This window comes from Protopterus annectens, chromosome 8.part0, assembly GCF_019279795.1.
Source record: "Protopterus annectens isolate FY-2018-M chromosome 8.part0, PAN1.0, whole genome shotgun sequence".
Lineage (NCBI taxonomy): Eukaryota > Metazoa > Chordata > Ceratodontiformes > Protopteridae > Protopterus > Protopterus annectens.
In genome coordinates this window covers 144,995,815-145,020,705 of record NC_056741.1, presented here as the reverse complement: position 1 = coordinate 145,020,705, position 24,891 = coordinate 144,995,815, and the positions used below count along the sequence as shown (strand labels likewise).

The following is a 24,891-nucleotide window of genomic DNA, read 5'->3' as shown; positions in this document are numbered from 1 at the left end:
AAAGAGGTTACCACTACAGAATGTTTAGTAAGCCATTTCTCCTGTTACCGCCAATTTATTATTTCTGCGTCATATAATATTGTCGAATTGTGTCAGTCAGTCAGACAGTGCTCCATAGTTGTGCATCTTGTCTAATGTGGATCTGTGATGTCTGACTGAAGTTCCCTTTTTGATCTGTAGTAATTAAAGGACATCATCTGTAGGCAAAACCTCATTTTGCTGTAACTATAATAATAATGGTTAGGGGCTATACTTATCCCTCACTGCCTTTTAGAAGATGCATCAAGTTACATTGACTCTTATTTCTACTTATACTTGAAGATGCTACCTTTACAGGTGTTTCCTACTAATATTGATCCATCATGATTAGCTTGGAACTATGTCGTTTGAGTAGAAGTCAATAGAGTGGTCCTTTCACATACCAAAGCTATGTGTACTTACCATTTTGGTATATGTGTAATAACAGGTCCATTTCCATGTATGGCCCACCCTACTCTCCCCATCCACTTCTGTTGGTTGGGAAGTTCATTAGGTGGACCTTGCCCTTATTAGGTTTTCATCTTACCTGCTGTGCCATAGTGTGAGTTTACAGAAAACTAGGAGATCCTTCTCCACAGAAGAGTGTGGCTAAACAGAAGAAATTTGATAGCCTGGGAAGGTTTTAAATCCCAAGTTGACAGATTCCTGATTGCTTCAAATTGTTTAAGTAGATGGATATGGTCCTACACATCCATAATTTTTGAAAAGTGCATAACTTTTGTTAATGTTGCGTCAAGATGGAGACTGTTGGCTGCCAATGGGCTTGGCCTTGCTCTTCTTTTCAAGTTTTTACTGTAGGTGGTTAAAAAAAAAAGAAAAATTTGGATTTGAGCTTTATTTTAGACTGGAGTTAAACAGCAATACAAGCTTTGTTTTAAGTAAAGTGACCTTATAGTAATATGCATGATGATTGGGTGAAAACACGTCATGACTGCCATGCTTCCCTCTTCTGCTTTGGCAATTTCTGTAGGTTGGGTGTGCTCAGCAGCTGAAGGATTCAGAAAAAGGAGGCGTCTCTTCTGAAAATGACCAAACTGTTGGAGATGGCAATGATGAAGGTAATGGTTAGTTTTATTTATTTTTTTTCAAATATTTCTTCCAGTTGTTCTGTACCAGGTTTTCTTTTGACACAAGGTACTTGATTTTGTTTCATTTGTAGTTTAATTTATCTACTACTTCTTCTTTCGGCTTTTCCCGGTTAGGGGTCACCACAGCGGATCACCTGTCTGCTCATGATTGGCAGTAGAGTTTTATGGTGTTGAGCTGCCAGCCCCGCGTCCAACCTTCCACGGAAGGCACACACACACGCACACACTCGCGCCTAGGGCCAATTTAGAGTGTCCAGTCCACCTACAGCATGTCTTTTGGGATGTGAGAGGAAACCGGAGCATCTGGAGGAAACCCATGCGACCACAGGGAGGACATGCAGACTCCACACAGAAGGCACCCCAGCTGAGGATCGAACTGGAGAACGTCTTGCTGTGAGGCGACAACTCTAACCGCTGCACCACCATGGCCGCCCTAGTTTCATTTATCTACTTGTTTTACTGAAAAGTAGCACCATTACTAAACCATGTAGTTTAATTACTGGTTGCTTCCTTATCATTGCTGTGTACTTGCGTGTCTACCTCACAATTCAGATTTTCATTTTGCTTATAAAAAGTATTAATTTTGTGCTTGATAATTGTTTCTTTACAGCTCTGTTTAGGGTCATATTAAAAAAAATGCCACCTTATTTTCTTGGTGCACCCTCTTCAGTAGTTGAACTTCTATTTGAAAGGCTACCTTCCTTTATAAATAGTGATGAATCTCAGGCTGGCTGGATTTCTGCTTGTAGTACATGTCAGTAGTACTGTTTATTCAAATCTTAATTATGTTGAGTTTACCAGAAAATGGAGAAATTCGGCAAAACTTCCAAGCAACTGGATGTTCTTGCAAAGTGGGGTAGAGGGGGGTTGTTTCAGCATTTGGCAAATCTCTGGTCTCTTACAGGATTTCTGGGTAAGGCTGTTTTTGAACCATATCTCTCAACAGTCCAGTCTTTTGCAGAATGTCCAGATCTTAGCTTCATATTTTGTTCTTTCCCTTGTAAAACTAGTGGCTGTAGTGCAATTGCTAAATTAAAGCGATTTACGACTTCATATCTTTCAGAAAGTGTGGTGCTAATGCAAAGGGTCTATATTAGATCAGCAAACGCTTAAAAATGCGAACGCTGATTAATCGAACTTGTGTAAGCAAAAGCTTAAAATATTGAAGCAACAGAAACCTGATTTTTTTCCTAGGGAAAGAATTCTGTTGTCCGTTTCTGTTGCTTCGATATTTTCAGTGCTGTGGTGGAAAGTTACGGGTCGGGTTCAGTTAAGTGTGCGATTGTGTGGATGTGAGTGTTTTAGGGCGCGGGTTAGGTATGCGTGTGATTGTGTGGACGTGAGGGTTAGGGCGGGTTAGGTGAGTTAGGGTTAGGGAGCGGGTGAGGTGTGTGTGTGATAGTGATGGACCTTAGGGTTTGGGTTAAGGTAAGTGGATAGTTAGTGGTGTGTGTATAGTTTAATGTAGGGTTAGGTGTCAGATTTTAGGTGTATGTGTGTGGATTACTGTTTGTTTGCTGTGCTTGTGTTGTGTCTATGTGTTTTGGAAAAGCGATTTTTTTTCCCTAGGAAAACAGTCACTGTTCTGACAGTTCGAGATTGTAAGCTTTTGCTTACATAAGTTCAATCAATCAGCGTTCGCTTTTTTAAGCGTTCGCTGATCTAATATAGACCCTAATGCAAAACATCATGTCCTACTAGCCTTCCAACTTGAGAATAGCAATATTGAAAAATCTGTTACTAATTTGGGCTTTTATCCTTTTCTGTCTTTCTCCCTGATTGTAATGTTAAGAGGTTGATAGGTGTGCTTTTAAGGGATGGAAATGTTTCTTTATTCATTTTTGAATCGAGATTTGATACTGGGATAGAATGCACTGATCCCTTAGAATCATTTTCATGTTCTTCCTAGCAGTATGTAGTATTTAGCCAAGAAATAATAATTGCATGTATGCTTGTATATGGGTCTGTCACAATATCAGCCCTCCTCAAAAAAAAAAACAAAATAAATAAAAATTGTATGTATGTATGTGTGTGTATATATATTTATATATATATATATATATATATATATATATATATATATATATATATATATATATATAAAATGTGTGTGTGTGTATATATATATATATATATATATATATGTGTGTGTGTGTGTGTGTGTGTATATGTGTGTGTTTGTGTGTGTGTGTGTATATATATATATATATATATATATATATATATATATATATGTTGGGGTTGGGAGGTTGGTATAATGGTTAAGGTGTTTACCTTGCAAACACAAGGTGCAGGGTTTGATTCTCACACAGGGTACTTGGCTAGGCTTAAAGTGGTCCACAGGGTCAGTTAGTCTAGTTGTAATCTAATCTCTCTCTAACATACATATATATATATATATATATATATATATATATATATATATATATATATATATCCATACAGAGAGAGAGAGAGACCATTTTATGCAAGGGACAAGTCTCCCACCCTACCTGTAACTAGATGTATATCAAGTCCATGATTTCATAAAGGTGGGGAAAGGGCAAATTCTCCTTGCTGGCAATTTTCCATATTTTGAGCCTGCACACCCTTTCAGTATTATGAGTTTTCAATCAGTGAATGAAACGTCTCTCTCTCTCTCTGCATGTACATGTTCTACGTGTTTCACTGTTGCAGTCATCACATTTTGGTTATCTGCCTGCACGTAGCCCTCAACCGGCCTGAATAACAGAGTCTTGGATTCCTGCGTCGGATGCTGTCTCTTCTTCTTTCATGACATAAGGTCGTCAAGGGTATAAAACATGCAGCTGATGCCATTACATCAGTCTTTCTTGCCGCGCTGTGCCCGAAGCAGAAGCAGTTCGCAAGTGCCGGTTGGCAGACTCCTGAAATTTTCGTTTTCGAGTTTCAGAACCGAAATCTTCAAAAAAAGCTAAGTACCCCGTTGGGGATCCTTTTTCTTGCTGTTAACCAATGTCAGTAAAAGTTAACAATTGTATTACCTGTGGAAAGCTACCTCATAAAGATTTTCATTCGTACTGTATTCCTTGCTTAGGCCTGGACAACGAAACCCCTCGCTGTCGGTTTTGTGCCTTATTCAACCCCTGAACTATTCGTTGGGCTATATTTGCAGCAAATTATTTTGGTACTCTGTATAACTATCCAGAAATGGCTTCAGTAAGCCATCCGACTACCGATATTCTGAAAAAATGTAAGGATAAAAGCAGAGACCGCATAGGTCCAAAACTGCCGACGACGCTTCCATTAACCTAGTCGACAGTCCGCTGGTACTCAGTGAGGCGCTTTCTCAGCCCCTGATACGCTACCACTTCATCTGCAGGCCTCCTTCAACCCATTCGAGTCCTGTATGCCGCAAGATGCTTCTTGATTTTATGAACTATGGAACTATGTCTCTACTCTTCGGGATGGGTCACTGTGCACTGTGCAGGCAGCAGCTTCTGAGGGAGTATTCAGGCCTACAGACTTGCATGTTAAACCGCCATTTTCTTCATCCAGGCCTACAACTCGCAGCACACCTAGAAAACCGACGTCTAAACCACATGGTCAGGCCCATATGCTTAAAAAAACAAATGCTTAGAATGGCTGAAGACCTTATTACCTTAATTAGGGGAAGCCAGCCTTCCCCCTCTAAGAGACCTAGAACTGATTTTCCTTCTGATCAAAAATCTGATATTTCTGTTTCTTCTGATAACCAGAATTTGCCCTTATCTACCTATGAGGATTCTGATGCAGAGGATTCCATTCCCTCTGCTTCCCCTTCAGAAGGTTTTTCTTTTGGTGAAACCTTGCATACTCTTAAGGAGCATTTTCGCTTTGAAAGCCAGGATTACTCTGACTCCAAAAAGAGGCTTAGGGAATTCTTACTTCTTCCTCAGCACAGGCCTTTAGCTATCCCTCCTGTTCTGGACATTGTAGATGATGCTTTCCTGGAATCCAGCCTTTCACCAGACACCTTACCTCCAGCTCCCAGTAAACCTGACAGGTATTACTGAGTACCTGACTCTCACAAGTTCCTCTTCAAGAACCCTGCTGCGGATCCAGAGACCATTTCACAAGGGCCAAAGGGCATTAAGGCTACTGCTGCCAGAAATCCTAACCCTTCTGATGGAGATTCTAGAGCCTTGGACACATGGGGTAAGAAGGTATATACGTCTGGTACTTTGGCCATTAGGGCTTTAAATTGCCAGTTTCATATGTTAAAGTACCAGCAGCATATTATGGGACTACTTAAACAGAAAATGATGTTGATTCCTGACTGTGCTGAACACAAAGAATTACAGGATTTAATGCATTCTGCAGAACAAGTAGTTGGTAAACATACTTTGCAATGTGGTTTTGACTCTTTAGAAGCATCTTGCAGGGCTGCTGTCACTGGGTTTGTACTTAGAAGGCATGCTTGACTTAGGTTCATAGGTAGGTACTAGGCTATTGGCCCTAGGGCCTATACAAGCTTAGCCAAAAATGTACCCTGGCTTTCGCCACCCAAGAAAATTATTTTCCTGTGCCCTTGTCAAGCAGAACCACAGAAGTGATCCCCGGGGTGAATTTCCTATTACCCATCCAATCATCAAGATTCTTCTTGAAGAGTGCTAATGAGGAGCTCTGTTTGACATAGATAGGTAGTCTGTTCTAGAGTATGGGAAGTCTCTGGGACAGGAATCTATCCCTCCAGCATGTTCGGTTTATTGTGATGACAAGGTTTAGGTCCCTAGAGCGTGTAGCTCGGAGGGATTGGGATTTCTTTAAGTGGAACATGTCCAACAGCTCTGGGTTTGACATAGCTTTGTATGTTAGGCAGAGATCGCCTCTGAGTAGGCGATATGCGACGGAGTAAAGCTGGAGTTTTTTTAGACGGTCTGCATAAGGCATCTGTTTGAGGCCAGTAATCCTCTTTGTGAGATATTTTTGCGGCCTTTCCAGTTGTTGTAGATGTCTTGTGAGGTACATACCAAAAGGGGCGTTGTACTCTATAATGAGTCTAATGAGTGCTGAGTAGAGGGGAATAATGACCTCTTTTTTTCTTGATGAGAAACCTTTTGTGATGAGGTGTGCCATATAGAAGGATTTCCTGACCACTTTGGCGATGTGATTATCAAAGGAGAGACTACTGTCCACCTGTGTCCCAAGGTCTCTTATCACACTTTCGGTGTTAAGTAGACTACCGCCTATGTGGTAGTTCATGGGTACAGAATTTTTACCAAAGGGGATGACAATGCACTTTTTGGCATTGAGCTTGAGACCATGTCTTTGACACGAGGCATCTGTCTCAGTGAGGCTCTTTTGTAGCATGTCCACATCGTTAGGAGTGTCAATTATGGCTTCTAGTTTGCAGTCATCTGCAAATTTAGTTAGCCAAAGAACTTCTGTGTTAGCCTGTACTTCAGAGAAGTAGATACCAAACAGGAGAGGACCCAGGACTGAACCCTGTGGTACTCCACTTGTCACTGGTCTGAAGTCTGATTTGGAGTCTGCTACTTTCACAGTGTGGGTTCTTTCAGTAAGCCAGTTGGCAACCCATCTTGTGACATAGGGATTTATACCTAGTTTAGTGAGTTTATCTATAATTCCAGAGTGGGGGATGGTGTTGAACGCCTTGGCGAGATCTAAATAGGCTGTGTGAACCACCTTACCCTCATCCATGGCCTTGGTGACTACTTCAAAGAAGTCTATCAGGTTTAGGAGACATGATCTGCCTTTTACAAACCCAAACTTTGTGGGGTCCAGGGTTTGGAGATCTCCAGTGTCTTTGTTTATGAGTTCTATGATGATACGTTCCATGGCCTTGCAGACGAAGCTCGTCAGGCTAATGGGGGTGGTAGTTCCCGGGGTCTGTTGTGGCCCCCCCCCCTTTGTGGAGTGGGATAACTGTCGTTTTGCACCATTCAGTGGGCACAAATCCTGAGGTGAAGCTATGATTGAACATGGTACTTAGGTGGGGTGCCAGTTCATTCTGTAGTTCATGTAGAAGGCAGCCTGGGATGTTGTCAGGTCCCATGGATGCTGTGTTCTTGGCTTTGGAGAGTGAAGTTTTTACCTGTGCAGCCATAACAAAACTTGCCAGATCATGTTAAAGCTAAAGTATTGGATGCTCCCTTAAACCAGGACCGCCTGTTTGTCAACAAAGCAGAAGTCGTCTCAAAAAGATGGAGGAAAAAGCTAAATCTATGCAAACTGTTAAAAAATTCCTGCAAGTACAGCCTCCCAGATTTAGTAGGCATTGGCCTTCAAAGAATTGGTTCTTTCCAGTCTCTTCCAGGCCCTCTCAGTCCAAACCCAGAAACAGCAGACCACCTAGGTTACAGTCTCAGGCTGCGAACAGGTCTAAGCAGTGGGGGCTCCTACTTCCAAAGCAGGGAGTAGTAAGGCACCCCCATATGGAAAGGTGGCACAAAGATTTAACCTTAACTCTTCTAAGCCCTGCTCAACTGCCTGCTCCCTTAGGAGGAAAGCTTGCCCTGCATGCAAAAAACTGGGACCTTATTACCCAAGACAAATGGGTTTTGAATATAGTTTCCCCAAGGATACAGATTCTACTTCCACACCCTACCAACCCCAAACGGTTGGCTGGTCCTAACCCCAAATCAGTGGGCAGAGGCCCAGCTGCAGATTCTCTCTCTTCTAAGTATCAGGGCTATTCAACCTGTCCTAGCAGAAGAGAGGGAACAAGGTTTTTATTCAAGACTTTTCCTGGTACCCAGAAAAGACAGCTCCTGGCGTTCAGTCCTGGACCTCTCTATTCTAAACACCTTTTTGGTAATTCCAAAATTCAAAATGCTAACACATCAACAGCTGCTTCCTGTGCTAGGCAAAGATGCCTGGTTGTCAACCTTAGACTTAAAGGAAGCTTATCTGCACATTCCAATAAGGGAATCTTGCAGGAAATACTTATGCTTCAGGGCAGGCTCCAGGCACTGTCAGTTTTCTGCACTTCCCTTTGGCTTATCTAGTGCGCCCAGGGTATTCACAAAGTGTCCAGCTCCAGCCATTGCATTTTGCAGGTAGAGAAATATTCAGTCCATACTTGGACGATTGTCTAATTCAGGCAGAAAGCCAGGACTTGCTTTTAAAACATCTGGCATTTGTAAAGAATCGTCTAACCTCACTGGGGTATACCAGAGACAAAAAGAAATCTCACCTACTCCCCTGCCAACAGATTGTATTCCTGGGTACAAGCTTGAACATAACTTTCCAGATGGCTTTCCTCCAGAGAAACAAGTGTACTTGACAACCTACTTCAAACTACTGGCCACAAAGACCCAGCTATCTGCAAGGAAAATTTTGCAAGCCCTGAGGTTCATGGCCTCTTGCATTCTACTAATTCCACATGCAAGACTGCATATGAGGAAACTACAGTGGTATCTAAAAAACCTATGGTGTCAACATTCTCAGAACCTGGAATCAATGATTCCCATCATTCCTTGTATCAAGACAGAGTTCCTTTGGTGGGCAGAGGCCTGCTACCACAACAAGGGGCTCCCTTTCATTCTACCCCCTGCCACCCAAACCCTAACAACAGACGCATCAGACTGTGCATGCGGGGCTCATTTGGCAGGGCAGTGCATTCAGGGCAAATGGAACCCCGAGACAAGTGCACCTGCATGTCAACCAAAAAGAAATGTTAGTTGTACAGAATTCCCTGACAGTCTTCAAAGACCACATTCTTCCAGGACAATTATTGGTAAAGACAGACAACACCACTGTTATGTGGTATATAAACAAGCAGGCAGAACCCACATGTACCCTCTCTGCAGATTAGCCATGGCTCTGTGGAACACAGCCTTGAGCTACCAAGTGGACCTACAGGCTCAATTCCTGCCAGGCACGCTAAATTCCCTGGCAGACGACCTAAGTAGAAATCTCATGGACCCACACGAATGGAAACTGGAACCAAAAATATTCAACCCCTTGAGGAACAAATGGGGGTCTCCAGAGATAGACCTGTTTGCCTCCCCTCAGAACTACCAATTGGACAAATTCTGCACAAGGACTTCCCACAGTCAAGCTTGGAAAGTGGATGTTCTGTGCTTTACCTGGGAAAGCCTCTCGGTTTATGCCTTTCCCCCCTCTGCCTCTCCTCTTGAAGATTCTGTGAAAGATCAAACAGGACAAGCCAAGGACAATACCGATTGCATCAGACTGGCCACGCCAACACTGGTACCCCCTCTTGCGCAGTAAGACACTGCTGGAACCATGGTACCTGCCTCAGATCCCTTCCCTGCTGTCCCAGCAGGTGGGCCAGATTCTGCACCCTCAGCTTCAAACCATGAACCTTGCAGCCTGGCTAATTCCTTGAGCTCTCCAATAGCATCCCTCAGTAAGCAGGTGCTAAATGTCATTCTGGAGGCAAGGAGGCCTAGTACTAGAAAATCCTATGCTGAAAAGTGGAAAAGGTACTGTTCCTAGAGCCAGACGCAGGGGATGGGAAAACGGTGCCCAGCTTACCTCATATACTTCAGTACTTAACAGAAGTATTCCACAAGGGCCTATCCTTCTCGTCAATTAAAATTCGTGCCTCTGCCATTTCAGCACATTATAATACTGAACCACCCCTCTTCTCTCACCCCCTGCTAAAGCAGATGTTCTTCGTGTTTCAGTGTTGCAGTCATTACATTTGGGTGATCTGCTGGCAGGTTGCCCTCAGTCGGCCTGAATTCCAAAGTCTTGGGTCCTGCGTCGGTTGCTGTCTTCTCTTCCATGACGTCAGGCTGTCAGGGGTATAAAACATGCAGCTGATGCCATTTTCTTTAGTCTTTCTTGCCACGCAGTGCCCGAAGCAGAAGCATTTTGCAAGTGCCAGTCGGCCGACTACTGAAATATTCGCGTTTGAGTTTCAGAACTGAAGTTTTCAGTAAAGCGAAGTACCCCATTGAGGAAACTTTTTTCTTGCTTTTTACCGATGTCAGAAAAAGTTATAATTGTATTACTTGTGGGAAGCAAATACCTCATAAGGATTTCCATTTATACTGTATTCCTTGCCTAGGCCCTGACCACAACGTGCCTGGCTGTCGGTTTTGTGCTAGATTTAACCAACGCACTATTAAGCGTCGGTATATTTTTGCATCTAAGTATTTTGGAAACAGATTTAACTACCCAGAGATGTCGTCTGATAGCAATCCAACTACCGGAGTACATAAAAAACGCAAAGAAAAAGACAGAGAAAGGCAGTCGAGATCCAAAACAGACGACGAAGCTTCTCCTAAGCCAGTCGCCGGTTCGCCGGTACTCAGTGAGGTGCTTTCGCAGCCCCTGATACCCGCTACCTTCAAGTAGCAGGCCTCAACTGACACCCATGTGGAGTCAGGAATGCCGCAAAATACTCAAGGTATTGGACCGACGGATGTATCTCCCTCAGATGGGTCCGGAGCCGCTGAGCAGGCACCGGCTTCTGAGGGAGTATTCAGACCTCAACATTTTTACATCAAACCGACGAAAGCTGCAAAACCAAAGGCAAAGACACCTTCTAAAACTAAAAAAACTATGCCTGAGCCACGTGCACAGGCCTCTATGCCTAAAAGCAGATGATCAAAATGGCTGAAGACCTTATTACCTTGATCAGGGGTACCCATCCCCCTCCAGATAAGAAGCCTAGGCAAGACACTGACTATGAATCTTCAGATCAGGTTTCTATTTCTTCTGATTCCTCTTCTGATCAGGAATTACCTTTCCCTCCCTATGAGGATTCTGATGCTGAGGAGTCTATTACATCTGCATCTCCTCCTGAGGATTATTCATTTGGACAAACCTTGCATACTTTGAGGGAGCATTTTCACTGGGAGAGTCAAGACTTCTCAGAATCAAAAAAGAGGCTCAGGGATTTCCTCTTTCTCCCTCAGCACAAGCCTTTAGCCATTCCCCCTGTGTGTTAGACATCGTGGATGATGTTTTTTCAGAGTCAAGCCTGACCCCTGACTCTTTACCTCCGGCTCCGAGTAAGCCTGACAGGTATTACAGGGTCCCTGACTCTCATAAATTTTTAATTGGAAACCCTGATGCTGATCCTGAAATTATTTCACAGAGTCCTAAAGGAGTTAATGCCTCAACAGCAAAAAACCTTACCCCCTCCGACAGAGATTCCAGGGCACTGGACAAATGGGGAAAAAAGGTTTATACATCTGCAACCTTGGCAGTCAGGGCCTTAAACTGTCAGTTTCATATGCTTAAGTACCAACAACATGTTATAGGATTGCTGAAACAGAAAATGATGTTGATTTCAGAATGTGCAGAAAATAAGGAATTGCAGGAATTATTGCATGCAGCTGAACAAGTTGGAAAGCATACTTTGCAATGTGGTTTTGATTCTTTAGAGGCCTCCTGCAGGGCCGCAGTTACTGGATCTGTGATTAGGAGGCATGCCTGGTTAAAGGAACAAAATTTGCCTGATCATGTTAAAGCTAAATTACTAGATGCACCTTTACAGCATGATTCTCTGTTTGGAATTAAGGCAGAAGAGATTTTAAAGAAAATGGAAGACAAAGCTAAGTCTATGCAAACTGTTAAAGATTTCTTACAAGTGCAGCCACCTAGATTCAGTAGACACTGGCCTACAAAAAATTGGTCCTTTCCTGTGTCAGACAGAGCTCAAAGGGGCAAATCCAGACGCCCAGAGGGTTCCAGGATAGCAGGTTCAAGACTCCTACAGGTCAAAGCAATGGGGCGCATCCACCTCCAAATCTGGAGGAGATAAAGCGCAAACCTACAGAAAGCAATCCCAATGACTTCCCTCTGCCTACACCAAGCACTTATCTTTTGGCAGCACCCATAGGGGGAAAATTAGCACTTTTTGCTCAAAATTGGCAGTTAATAACCCAGGGCAAGTGGGTACTGAACATCGTATCACAGGGATACAAATTCCATTTCCATACTCTGACAATGACAAATGGTTGGCCAGACCTGCCAAAAAAACAATGGGCAGAGGCACAGAAACAGGTGACGTCCCTCATGGATATGGGGGCCATTCAGATGGTACCAGAACAGGAAAAAGGACAAGGTTTTTACTCGACTGTTCTTGGTACCCAGAAAGGACAAGGCCTGGAGGCCAATACTGGATTTATCGATTTTGAACACATATCTGGACATTCCAAAATTCAAAATGCTCACCTTGCAACAGCTTCTGCCCATGCTGGGCAAGAATGCTTGGCTGGTGACTTTAGACTTAAAAGAGGCATACCTGCATGTCCCAGTAATACAGTCATGCAGAAGATACCTCAGGTTCAAGGCTGGATTACTGCATTACCAATTCTCTGCACTGCCCTTTGGCTTATCTACTGCACCCAGGGTCTTTACAAACTGCCTGGCACCAGTAATTGCATTTTGCAGACAAAGAATTATTCAAATATATCCTTACTTGGACGACTGTCTCATTCAAGCAGAGAACAAGGACACTCTTCTACGATACCTGGCATTTGTGAAAAGGCTTCTAGTATGCCTAGGGTATACAATAAACAAAAATAAATCACAACTGGTACCTTCTCAAAAGATAACATTCCTGGGTGCAAGCTTGCATACAACTGCCCAGATGGCTTACCTCACGCCAGGCAAACAAAGGCAACTGACTATTTACTTCAAACTGATGGCAACAAAATCCCAGTCTTCTGCAAGACAAATTCTGCAGGCTTTGAGCTTCATGGCATCCTGCATTCTACTAATTCCATATGCAAGACTGCATATGAGAAAACTTCAATGGTACCTAAAAAGTTTATGGAGTCAACATTCACACAGTCTGGAAACAATGATTCCTCTCATCCCCTGCCTGCAACAGGAGTTTCTATGGTGGGCAAAAGCCTGTCACCAAAACATGGGACAGCCCTTCACTCTACCGCCTGACAGCCACACCTTAACAACAGACGCATTAGATTATGCCTTGGGGGCCCACATGGCAGGAAGATGCATTCAGGGCATATGGGCACCAAATCAAATGCATCTACATATCAACCAGGAATAGATGCTAGCCGTTCAAAACGCCCTAACAGCATTCAAGGACTTAATTCATCCATGACATCTACTGATAAAGACAGACAACATCACAGTCATGTGGTATATAAACAAGCAAGGGGCACGCACTCATACCCCCTTTGCAGATTAGCCATGGCACTGTGGGACACAACTTTGACCTTCCAGAGAAATCTTCAAGCTCAATTCCTGCCAGGAAAACAGAACACTCTGGCAGATGATTTAAGCAGAAACCTTATGGATCCCCACGAGTGGAAACTAAATCCACAAGTATTCAGCATGATAACAGAGAAATGGGGGAGCCCAGACATAGATCTATTTGCATCTCCTCAAAATTACCAACTGAAAAGATTCTGCACAAGGACTTATCACAGACAAGCATGGAAAGTGGACTTTCAGTTCAGTTCAGTTTCAGTTGGAAAAAACTGTCAGTTTACGCCTTTCCTCCCTTGCCTCTTCTACCCAAGGTCCTCCTAAAAGTCAGACAAGAGAAGCCAAATATGATATTAATTGCCCCGGAATGGCCCCGCCAATACTGGTACCCAAGCCTAAGGAACTTGTCTCAATACCCAGCTTGGACTTGCCTCAAAAACCACAACTACTGTCCCAGCAAAACAATCAGCTCCTGCACAATCAACTACAAACTCTGAACCTGGCAGCATGACTAATCATGTAATCATACCAATGACACCTCTCAGTAAAGCTGTAATGGATGTCATTTTGGAAGCCAGAAGGCCTAGTACTAGAAAATCTTATGTTGACAAATGGAAGAGATTTTGTGCTTGGAATCAAGCACAAGGAACTGATACAGCAAAACCACATATTTATTTATTTATTTATTTATTTTATTTTTATTTTACATTTGTTGACCGGGATAGCCCGACTGGATATATGTCCATTTTCAGCGGAGTCCCGGGGAGAAAAGCTCTGACAGGGTTAACAATGACAGATAGTTACAGAGACATATTGACAATTTACATAATATACAATGAAAAAAAAAAATTTACAATAGCAGATACAATTGGTTACAGTTCAATGTATTAGAGATTATTTAGTAACTAGTAGAGTAGTACAAGAAATGGCCTAGTCGTTAGCTAATATTTGTTATTCTAGATTGACCTCGAAGGTTAAACTGCTCATAGGACTGTTGTGTTTGGTGAGAGTAGAGTTATTTAAAGAGTTAGTCTGGGTTTGTGCAAGGACAAACAGTGAGATTTATGGTGGATTTTTAGTTCTTTTTTGAATTGAGCTAGTGATTGTAACAATGTGAGGTTATTGGGAAGGGAGTTCCAAACCTTGCCAATGACATTAGCATAGAGTGTATCACGGCCTTGGTTATAGGACTTGGTTGTTTGTACTAGGAGTTTGTTTGATGAGCGAAGTGAAGTTAGATTGGTGTAAGGGGTTAGTATGTTTTTTAGAGCAGGGGTTTTCTCAGGATGTTTCAATATTTTAAAGGCTTCTATGAGTTGGTACTCCTGGAGAAGATTTGGAAGTTCTACCCAATCAAGCTTTTTCAGGTTAATACAATGGTGTGTTCTATAGGGTAAGCCAGTAATGAATCTAGCATTGTGGTTGTAACAGGATGAGAGTCTGTTAAGGTCAGATTTGTTGAGGTTTGTGAGGACAGGGGAGGCATATAGTAGGGTAGATAGGAGGTGTGAGCGGGCAGTAGCTATTCTAGCAGCTGGAGTTAGGTAGGTTTTTATCCTATATAATGACCCGAGTTTTTTGTTAATTGTTTTAATAGTTTGGTTGATGTGGACATCAAAACAAAGTTTATTGTCAATGTTTACCCCTAATAGTTTAGCATTGGTATCAGGTGAAATAATGGTTCCATTATTGGATTGGATAGTGAATTGTGTGATAGGCATTTTGTTAGTTGGGTAGAAGAGAAGTAATTTGGTTTTCTTTGGGTTTAGGATGAGTTGATGGTCAGTGAGCCAATTTTCAACTATGATAAAGATGTGTTGGGTAGTTGTTAGAAGGTTATCTAGGATGGGATTGGAACATATGAGAGTTGAGTCATCTGCATATTGGATGCAGATGGCTTCGGGGATAATTGAATGGAGGTCATTTATGAATATTGAAAAGAAGAGGTCCTAATATGGACCCTGAGGAACACCTATGGTGTTGGGTAGCAGGCAAGAGAGTTTATTTTGCCACATAACTGCCTGTTGTCTGCCTGAGAGGTAGTCATGAAACCAGTTTTGGGCTAGTGTGTCTAGATGTAGGGTTTCCAAAGTTTGGAGGAGTAATTGGTGGTTTACCATGTCGAAGGCTTCGACATGTCCAGGAAGAGGGCCGAGGATATATGTTTGTTATTTGTTAAGGTTTATTTTTTCGGTGAAAGAGAGGAGGGCAGTAATTGTATGATGGGGTCTAAATCCATGTTGGGAGTCGGTTAATAGCTTGTTCTGGATGAGATAGGACATTAGTTGGTTATGCACACACTTTTCCATAATTTTGGCAAGTGGTGATAGTATGGCTATTGGTCTATAGTTTGAGAGTTCAGTGGATGTGCCTCCTTTATGGAGAGGTATGACGTAGGATATTTTCCATATTGCTGGGATTGTGGCCTCAGTAATAGTCCTGTTAATTAAGATCGAGATAGGATAGGCTACGACATCCGCAGCTATTTGCAGATATTCTGCTGGGAGAAGATCAGCTGACAGGGTAGTTGGCTTTAGCTTTTTCAATAGGGATCGAATAAAGGAGGTGGATATGGGTTGGAGAGTAAAAGACAGTAGAGAGTTGCGTGTGGCATTTTTTGGAGTGATAGAGGGAGCAGGTAGTTGGTTAGCTAAGGACTGTATGGTTTCGGTGAAGACGGTATTAAAGTTGTTGGCTACTTCTTCTTGGGTCTTATCAGATAGAGTTCCTGGGGTAGGAGTGGTGGATTTGCCTGGTTGGAGAAGTTTGTTTAAACCTGCCCAGAATTTTTGAGGGTTGTTTTGGTGCTTATGTTGTAGATGGTGAAAGTATATTCCTCAGATATTACAATACTTAACTGAGATGCTTAGCATAGGCCTATCTTTCTCATCAGTGAAAATCCATGTCTCTGCCATTTTGGCTCATTACAATACAGAGCCACCAATCTTTTCACAGTCCAGGTTTCCCTCCCGCCATCCCCCTTTCATTCTACAGTTTATCTTTCCATCTCTATCTTCTACAACCTATGTGGTGTATTTGCTTGTAGATGAAGGTAAAGTTTATATTGATGCATGTATATAGATATATATATAATATTGCTACCTTTTTGGGGGCACCTGACATCGGGGGCAAGAAAAACTAAAGAAAATGGCGTCGGCTGCATGTTTTATACCCCTGACGGCCTGACGTCATGGAAGAGAAGACAGCAACCGACGCAGGACCCAAGACTTAGGAATTCAGGCCGACTGAGGGCAGCCTGCCAGCAGATTACCCAAATGTAATGACTGCAACAGTGAATACACTCGAACATCTACATTTATGGTAAGTGTACACAACTGTACTTTCCTCAGAGGGGTCAAAAATTTAAGACCTCCCAGGAGAGCCCCTACTCCAGCCTGGGACCGTAATTTTGTATTGGAAAAGCTCACTCTCCCTCCTTTTGAGCCAGCTGCAACTACAGAGTTGAAATTCCTTTCTTGGAAAACAGCCTTCCTTCTAGCCAGCACTTCAGCAAGAAGAATGTCTGAACAGGCCCTCATGGCAGTGGAGCCCTTTATTATCTTCCATGCAGACAGGTTTCCCTCATGACCAAGCCTTCCTTTATGTCCAAGGTGGTGTCTAGTGTGACCCTTAATCAGTCCATTCATTTGCCTACCTTTTTCCCGAATCCACAAAACAAAGGAGAACAAATACTGCACTCTTTGGACGTGCACAGACAACTTAGATTTTATTTGGACAGGACTAAACCTCTCAGAAAATCTGAACAGCTGCTAGTTGGCTTTGCTGCATGTGCAGAGGGGAAGGTCATTTCAAAGCAAACCATTTCTAAATGGAGCTCTGTACATACCTTCACCAAGCATTACCACATGCCTATTTTTTCGAAATCCAGAGCTGGTTTTGCCACTGCAGTCTTGCAGGGCTTAATAGCTGGCCCTAATGCTCTCTAACTTCCTCCTCACTTCCTTAGCTTTTGGGAATCAACCCAAATGTGATGACTGCAACAGTGAAACATGAAGAACATAGTACAGTTGTTTACACTTACCATAAATGTAGATGTTCGAGTGTATTCACTGTTGCAGTCCTGGATACCCTCCCTCCAGCCACCTGACGTCTCTTGGCTCTACCTTTCCTTCTTCTTTGGTGTATTTGCTTTTTTATGGCGGGGTACCATAACATATAATTGCCTTCCATTGTGGGGGCACCTGACATCTGGGGCAAGAAAAACTGATGTCATGGCATTGGCTGCATGTTTTATTCCCCTGATGACCTGACATCATGGAAGAAGAGACAGCATCCGATGCAGGAATCCAAGACTCTGGTATTCAGACCGGCTGAGGGCTACCTGCAGGCAGTAACACAAGTGTAATGACTGCAACGGTGAATACACTCGAACATCTACATTTATGGTAAGTGTACACAACTGTACTATCTATATCTGTCTAGCTATATCCATATCTATATGTACATACACACATGCACGTGGGTCTACCTGAGAAGACCGAAATTTTGAATCCCACAAGACAGAGATGAAATTGCTGAAACCTCACATGAGCACACTCCAGGTAAGAAACCACTTGTCCTTCATGGTGAACTTTGCCCTTTCCCCACTATAGTGCAATCTCAGAGTTGGTATATTTAGATGTTCATCATGTTACACTGCTGCAGTCATTACACTTGGGTTATCCTGCCGTCAGGCAGTCCCTCAGTCGGCCAGAGTTCGTCTTGGTCCGGTGTCGGTTGCTGTCGCTTCTTCCCTGACGTCAGTGCGCCAGGGGTATATAAGATGCAGCCAATGCCATTTTCTTCTGTCTTTCTTGCCGCGCGGTGCCCGAAGCAGAAGCAGTTCACAAGTGCCGGTCGGCCGACTCCTGAGATTTTCATTCCAAATCCAGAACCAAAGTCTTCTACAAAGCTAAGTACCCCGTTGGGAAAACTTTTTCTTGCCTCAGACCGATGTCAGTAAAAGTTAATAATTGTATTTCTTGTGGGAAGCAAATACCTCATAAGGATTCCCATTCTTATTGTATCCCATGCCTAGGCCCAGACGACGACGTCACAGGTTGTCGATTTTGTGCTAGGTTTAACAAGCGCACTATTAAATGTCGGTTTGATTTTGCCCGACATTATTTTGGCAGAAAATTTAATTACACCATGCCGTCAGAACAACCGACATCCGGAATACACAAAAAAGCGCAAAGACAAGGACAGGCATCCGAGGCCCAAAACTGACGATGAAGCCTCTTCTATGCCAGTCGCCGGTTCTCCGGTTTTCAGCGAAGTGCCTTCGCAGCCCCTGACGACCGCTTCTTTGGAACCACAGGCCGCCTCTGACTCCCACATGGAGATGGCTGGTCCTTCGGACACACCAGATTTACGGCCTACCGAGACTAACCCTTCAGAGGGATCTGGAGTAGCTGAACAACCCGCAGCTTCAGAGGGTGTTTTCAGACCTACTGAGTTAACCATTACATCTTCTGCTAAGTCTAAAACCCCTTTAAAAACAAAGAAACAACTTCAACATTCACCAGGACAGGCCTCCATGCCTAAGAAACAAATGCTCAAAATGGCCAAAGACTTAATTACTCTGATCAGGGGGTCCCACCCTCCTCCTGATAAACAGTCTAGACAGGATGCAGACTATGACTCCTCCGACCAGGTGTCCATCTCTTCAGATTCATCCTCAGACCAAGGATACTCTTTACCCCCTTATGAGGATTCTGATGCTGAGGAATCAATTCCTTCAGCCTCTCCACCAGAGGACTACTCCTTTGGGGAAACCTTACATACCATGAGGGAGCATTTCCTGGATTATTCAGAATCCAAGAAAAGGCTCAGAGATTTTCTTTTATTACCTCAACACAGACCCCTTGCAATTCCACCAGTGTTGGATATTATGGATGATGTGTATTCTAAATCCAGTTTAAATCCTGATTTCTTACCTCCTGCTCCAATTAAGCCAGACAGATACTACAGATTCCCTGACTCTCTCAAATTTCTTTATAAAAGCCCTGTTGCCGACCCTGAAACTATTTCCCAGGGTCCCAAAGGGGTAAAGGCCTCTACAGCAAAAAATCCAGTCCCCTCTGACAGAGATTCCAGAGCATTAGACAGATGGGGGAAGAAAAGTATATACATCCGCAACTTTAGCAATGAGGGCCTTACATTTCCAGTTTCACATGCTTAAATATCAGCAATATTTGATGTCTCAGTTGAAACAAAAAATGCTTCCAAATTCAGATCCTCCTAACTATAATGAAATGCAGGATTTATTGCATGCAGCTGAACAAGTGGGAAAACATACTTTGCAATGTGGTTTTGATTCATTAGAGGCCTCCTGTAGAGCAGCAGTTACAGGGTCTGTCATTAGAAGACATGCTTGGTTAAAAGAGCAGACTTTACCAGATCATGTTAAAGCAAAATTATTGGATGCACCTTTGTAGCAGGATGTTTTATTTGGAGTTAAGGCAGAAGAGGTATTAAAGAAAATGGAGGATAAGGCAAAATCTATGCAAACGGTGAAGGATTTCTTACAGGTTTAGCCTCCTCGATTTAGCAGAAATTGGCCAGTTACAGACAGACCTCAAGGGGCAGATACAGACGTCCAAGAGGCAGAGGTCAACCACAAGGTCCTTACAGGCCTCGACAATGGGGTGCTTCAACCCAGAAAGAAGGGGAAGACAGGCCTCAACCTTATAAAAAACAGCCCCAATAACTTCCCACTACAGCTGCCAAACACTTCTCTCTTGGCAGCCCCCTTGGGGGGGAAACTGACACTTTTCTGTCACAATTGGCATATGATCACCAAAGACAAATGGGTTCTCAACATTGTATCTCAAGGTTACAGGTTCTACTTTCACACACTGCCAGGGTTAAAAGGAATGCCAGATCTGCCACCAAATCAATGGGCAGAGGCTCAAAGACAAATTACAGCACTCATGGACATGAGAGCTATTCAAAAGGTACCAACACAGGAGCAAGGACAAGGATTTTACTCAAGACTCTTTCTGGTTCCCAGAAAGGACAAAGCCTGGAGGCCCATTCTGGATCTTTCTTCTCTAAATACTTACCTGGATGTTCCAAAATTCAAAATGTTGATGACTACAGCAGCTTCTTCCCATGCTGGGCAAGAAAGCTTGGCTCGTAACTTTGGACCTCAAGGAGGCATACCTGCATGTCCCTATCAGACAAAATTGCAGAAGATACCTCAGATTCTTAGCAGGTTCAATGCATTACCAATTCTCTGCACTGCCCTTTGGCTTATCTACTGCACCCAGGGTCTTTACAAAATGCCTGGCACCAGTAATTGCATTTTGCAGACAAAAAGAAATTCAAATTTACCCATACTTGGACGACTGCCTTATTCAAGCAGAGAGCAAAGATATTCTTCTAAAGCATCTGGCGTTTGTAAAAAAGATTGCTAAATTGCCTAGGGTACACAGTAAACGAAAAGAAATCAAAACTAGTGCCCTCACAAGAGATAATATTCCTGGGTGCCAGCTTAAATACAACGGCCCAGATGGCTTATCTCCACGCCAGACAAGCAAGGACAACTGACTCAATATTTCCAATTGATGGCAACAAAGACCCAACTCCTGCAAGAAAAATTCTGCAGGCCTTGGGTTACATGGCATCTTGCATACTACTAATTCCATATGCCAGACTGCATATGAGGAAATTACAATGGTACCAAAGGTGTCTGGTCTCAACACTGTCACAGTTTGGAAACAGTAATACCACTTATTCCTTGCCTTCAACAGGAGTTTCGATGGTGGGCTCAAATATATCACCTCAACAAGGGACAGCCTTTCATTCAACCCACAGCCAGACAAACACTGACAACAGATGCTTTGGATTATGCCTGGGGAGCACACATGGCAGGAAAATGTATTCAGGGCAAGTGGCCCGCAAAACAAAGGCATCTTCACATCAATCAAAAAGAGATGCTAGCTGTACAAAATGCCCTTATAGCTTTCCAGGACCTTCTACATCCAGGACAACTACTACTAAAGACAGACAACACCACAGTTATGTGGTACATAAACAAGCAAGGGGCACTCATTCATATCCCTCTGCAGACAAGCCATGACCTTGTGGAACACAGCTCTAAACTATCAAGTACATCTGCAAGCACAGTTCCTGCCAGGAGAGAAAACACACTGGCAGGCGACTTAAGAAACCACTTGTCCTTCATGGTGAACTTTGCCCTTTCCCCACTATAGTGCAATCTCAGAGTTGGTATATTTAGATGTTCATCATGTTACACTGCTGCAGTCATTACACTTGGGTTATCCTGCCGTCAGGCAGTCCCTCAGTCGGCCAGAGTTCCAAAGTCTTGGTCCGGCGTCGGTTGCTGTCGCTTCTTCCCTGACGTCAGTGTGCCAGGGGTATATAAGATGCGGCCAACGCCATTTTCTTCTGTCTTTCTTGCCGCGCGGTGCCCGAAGCAGAAGCAGTTCACAAGTGCCGGTCGGCCGACTCCTGAGATTTTCATTCCAAATCCAGAACCGAAGTCTTCTACAAAGCTAAGTACCCCGTTGGGGAAACTTTTTCTTGCCTCAGATCGATGTCAGTAAAAGTTAATAATTGTATTTCTTGTGGGAAGCAAATATCTCATAAGGATTTCCATTCTTATTGTATCCCATGCCTAGGCCCAGACCACGACGTCATAGGTTGTCGATTTTGTGCTAGGTTTAACAAGCGCACTATTAAAAGTCGGTTTGATTTTGCCTGACATTATTTTGGCAGAAAATTTAATTACACCATGCCGTCGGAACAACCGACATCCGGAATACACAAAAAGCGCAAAGACATGGACAGGCATCCGAGGCCCAAAACTGACGACGAAGCCTCTTCTAGGCCAGTCGCCGGTTCTCCGGTTTTCAGCGAAGTGCCTTCGCAGCCCCTGACGACCGCTTCTTTGGAACCACAGGCCGCCTCTGACTCCCGCGTGGAGATGGCTGGTCGCCGGACACACCAGATTTACGGCCTACCGAGACTAACCCTTCAGAGGGATCTGGAGTAGCTGAACAACCCGCAGCTTCAGAGGGTGTTTTCAGACCTACTGAGTTAACCATTACATCTTCTGCTAAGTCTAAAACCCCTTTAAAAACAAAGAAACAACTTCAACATTCACCAGGACAGGCCTCCATGCCTAAGAAACAAATGCTCAAAATGGCCGAAGACTTAATTACTCTGATCAGGGGGTCCCACCCTCCTCCTGATAAACGGTCTAGACAGGATGCAGACTATGACTCATCCGACCAGGTGTCCATCTCTTCAGATTCATCCTCAGACCAAGGATACTCTTTACCCCCTTATGAGGATTCTGATGCTGAGGAATCAATTCCTTCAGCCTCTCCACCAGAGGACTACTCCTTTGGGGAAACCTTACATACCATGAGGGAGCATTTCCTGGATTATTCAGAATCCAAGAAAAGGCTCAGAGATTTTCTTTTATTACCTCAACACAGACCCCTTGCAATTCCACCAGTGTTGGATATTATGGATGATGTGTATTCTAAATCCTGTTTAAATCCTGATTCCTTACCTCCTGCTCCAGTTAAGCCAGACAGATACTACAGAGTCCCTGACTCTCTCAAATTTCTTTCTAAAAGCCCTGTTGCCGACCCTGAAACTATTTCCCAGGGTCCCAAAGGGGTAAAGGCCTCTACAGCAAAAAATCCAGTCCCCTCTGACAGAGATTCCAGAGCATTAGACAGATGGGGGAAGAAAAATATATACATCCGCAACTTTAGCAATGAGGGCCTTACATTTCCAGTTTCACATGCTTAAATATCAGCAATATTTGATGTCTCAGTTGAAACAAAAAATGCTTCCAAATTCAGATCCTCCTAACTATAATGAAATGCAGGATTTATTGCATGCAGCTGAACAAGTGGGAAAACATACTTTGCAATGTGGTTTTGATTCATTAGAGGCCTCCTGTAGAGCAGCAGTTACAGGGTCTGTCATTAGAAGACATGCTTGGTTAAATGAGCAGACTTTACCAGATCATGTTAAAGCAAAATTATTGGATGCACCTTTGTAGCAGGATGTTTTATTTGGAGTTAAGGCAGAAGAGGTATTAAAGAAAATGGAGGATAAGGCAAAATCTATGCAAACAGTGAAGGATTTCTTACAGGTTTAGCCTCCTCGATTTAGCAGAAATTGGCCAGTTACAGACAGACCTCAAGGGGCAGATACAGACGTCCAAGAGGCAGAGGTCAACCACAAGGTCCTTACAGGCCTCGACAATGGGGTGCTTCAACCCAGAAAGAAGGGGAAGACAGGCCTCAACCTTATAAAAAACAGCCCCAATAACTTCCCACTACAGCTGCCAAACACTTCTCTCTTGGCAGCCCCCTTGGGGGGAAACTGGCACTTTTCTGTCACAATTGGCATATGATCACCAAAGACAAATGGGTTCTCAACATTGTATCTCAAGGTTACAGGTTCAACTTTCACAAAATGCCAAGGTTAAAAGGAATGCCAAATCTGCCACCAAATCAATGGGCAGAGGCTCAAAGACAAATTACAGCACTCATGGACATGAGAGCTATTCAAAAGGTACCAACACAGGAGCAAGGACAAGGATTTTACTCAAGACTCTTTCTGGTTCCCAGAAAGGACAAAGCCTGGAGGCCCATTCTGGATCTTTCTTCTCTAAATACTTACCTGGATGTTCCAAAATTCAAAATGTTGACACTACAGCAGCTTCTTCCCATGCTGGGCAAGAAAGCTTGGCTCGTAACTTTGGACCTCAAGGAGGCATACCTGCATGTCCCTATCAGACAAAATTGCAGAAGATACCTCAGATTCTTAGCAGGTTCAATGCATTACCAATTCTCTGCACTGCCCTTTGGCTTATCTACTGCACCCAGGGTCTTTACAAAATGCCTGGCACCAGTAATTGCATTTTGCAGACAAAAATGAATTCAAATTTACCCATACTTGGACGACTGCCTTATTCAAGCAGAGAGCAAAGATATTCTTCTAAAGCATCTGGCGTTTGTAAAAAGATTGCTAATTTGCCTAGGGTACACAGTAAACGAAAAGAAGTCAAAACTAGTGCCCTCACAAGAGATAATATTCCTGGGTGCCAGCTTAAATACAATGGCCCAGATGGCTTATCTCACGCCAGACAAGCAAGGACAACTGACTCAATATTTCCAATTGATGGCAACAAAGACCCAACTCCCTGCAAGAAAAATTCTGCAGGCCTTGGGTTACATGGCATCTTGCATACTACTAATTCCATATGCCAGACTGCATATGAGGAAATTACAATGGTACCTAAAGAGTGTCTGGTCTCAACACTGTCACAGTTTGGAAACAGTAATACCACTTATTCCTTGCCTTCAACAGGAGTTTCGATGGTGGGCTCAAGCCTGTCACCTCAACAAGGGACAGCCTTTCATTCAACCCACAGCCAGACAAACACTGACAACAGATGCTTTGGATTATGCCTGGGGAGCACACATGGCAGGAAAATGTATTCAGGGCAAGTGGCCCGCAAAACAAAGGCATCTTCACATCAATCAAAAAGAGATGCTAGCTGTACAAAATGCCCTTATAGCTTTCCAGGACCTTCTACATCCAGGACAACTACTACTAAAGACAGACAACACCACAGTTATGTGGT

General features: G+C 43.4%; 1 protein-coding gene across 3 annotated transcripts in view; it reads left to right on the top strand.

Annotated features, from left to right (window-relative positions):
* Positions 1-24,891, top strand: part of PHC1 (polyhomeotic homolog 1) — a 1,492,233-nt gene that overhangs the window by 1,234,958 nt on the left and 232,384 nt on the right. For all 3 annotated transcript variants that reach the window (XM_044079657.1, XM_044079656.1, XM_044079655.1), the window contains one exon: positions 1,010-1,097. In XM_044079657.1, coding sequence (XP_043935592.1) covers positions 1,010-1,097 — 88 coding nt within the window. The remainder of the gene's footprint in view (positions 1-1,009; positions 1,098-24,891) is intronic.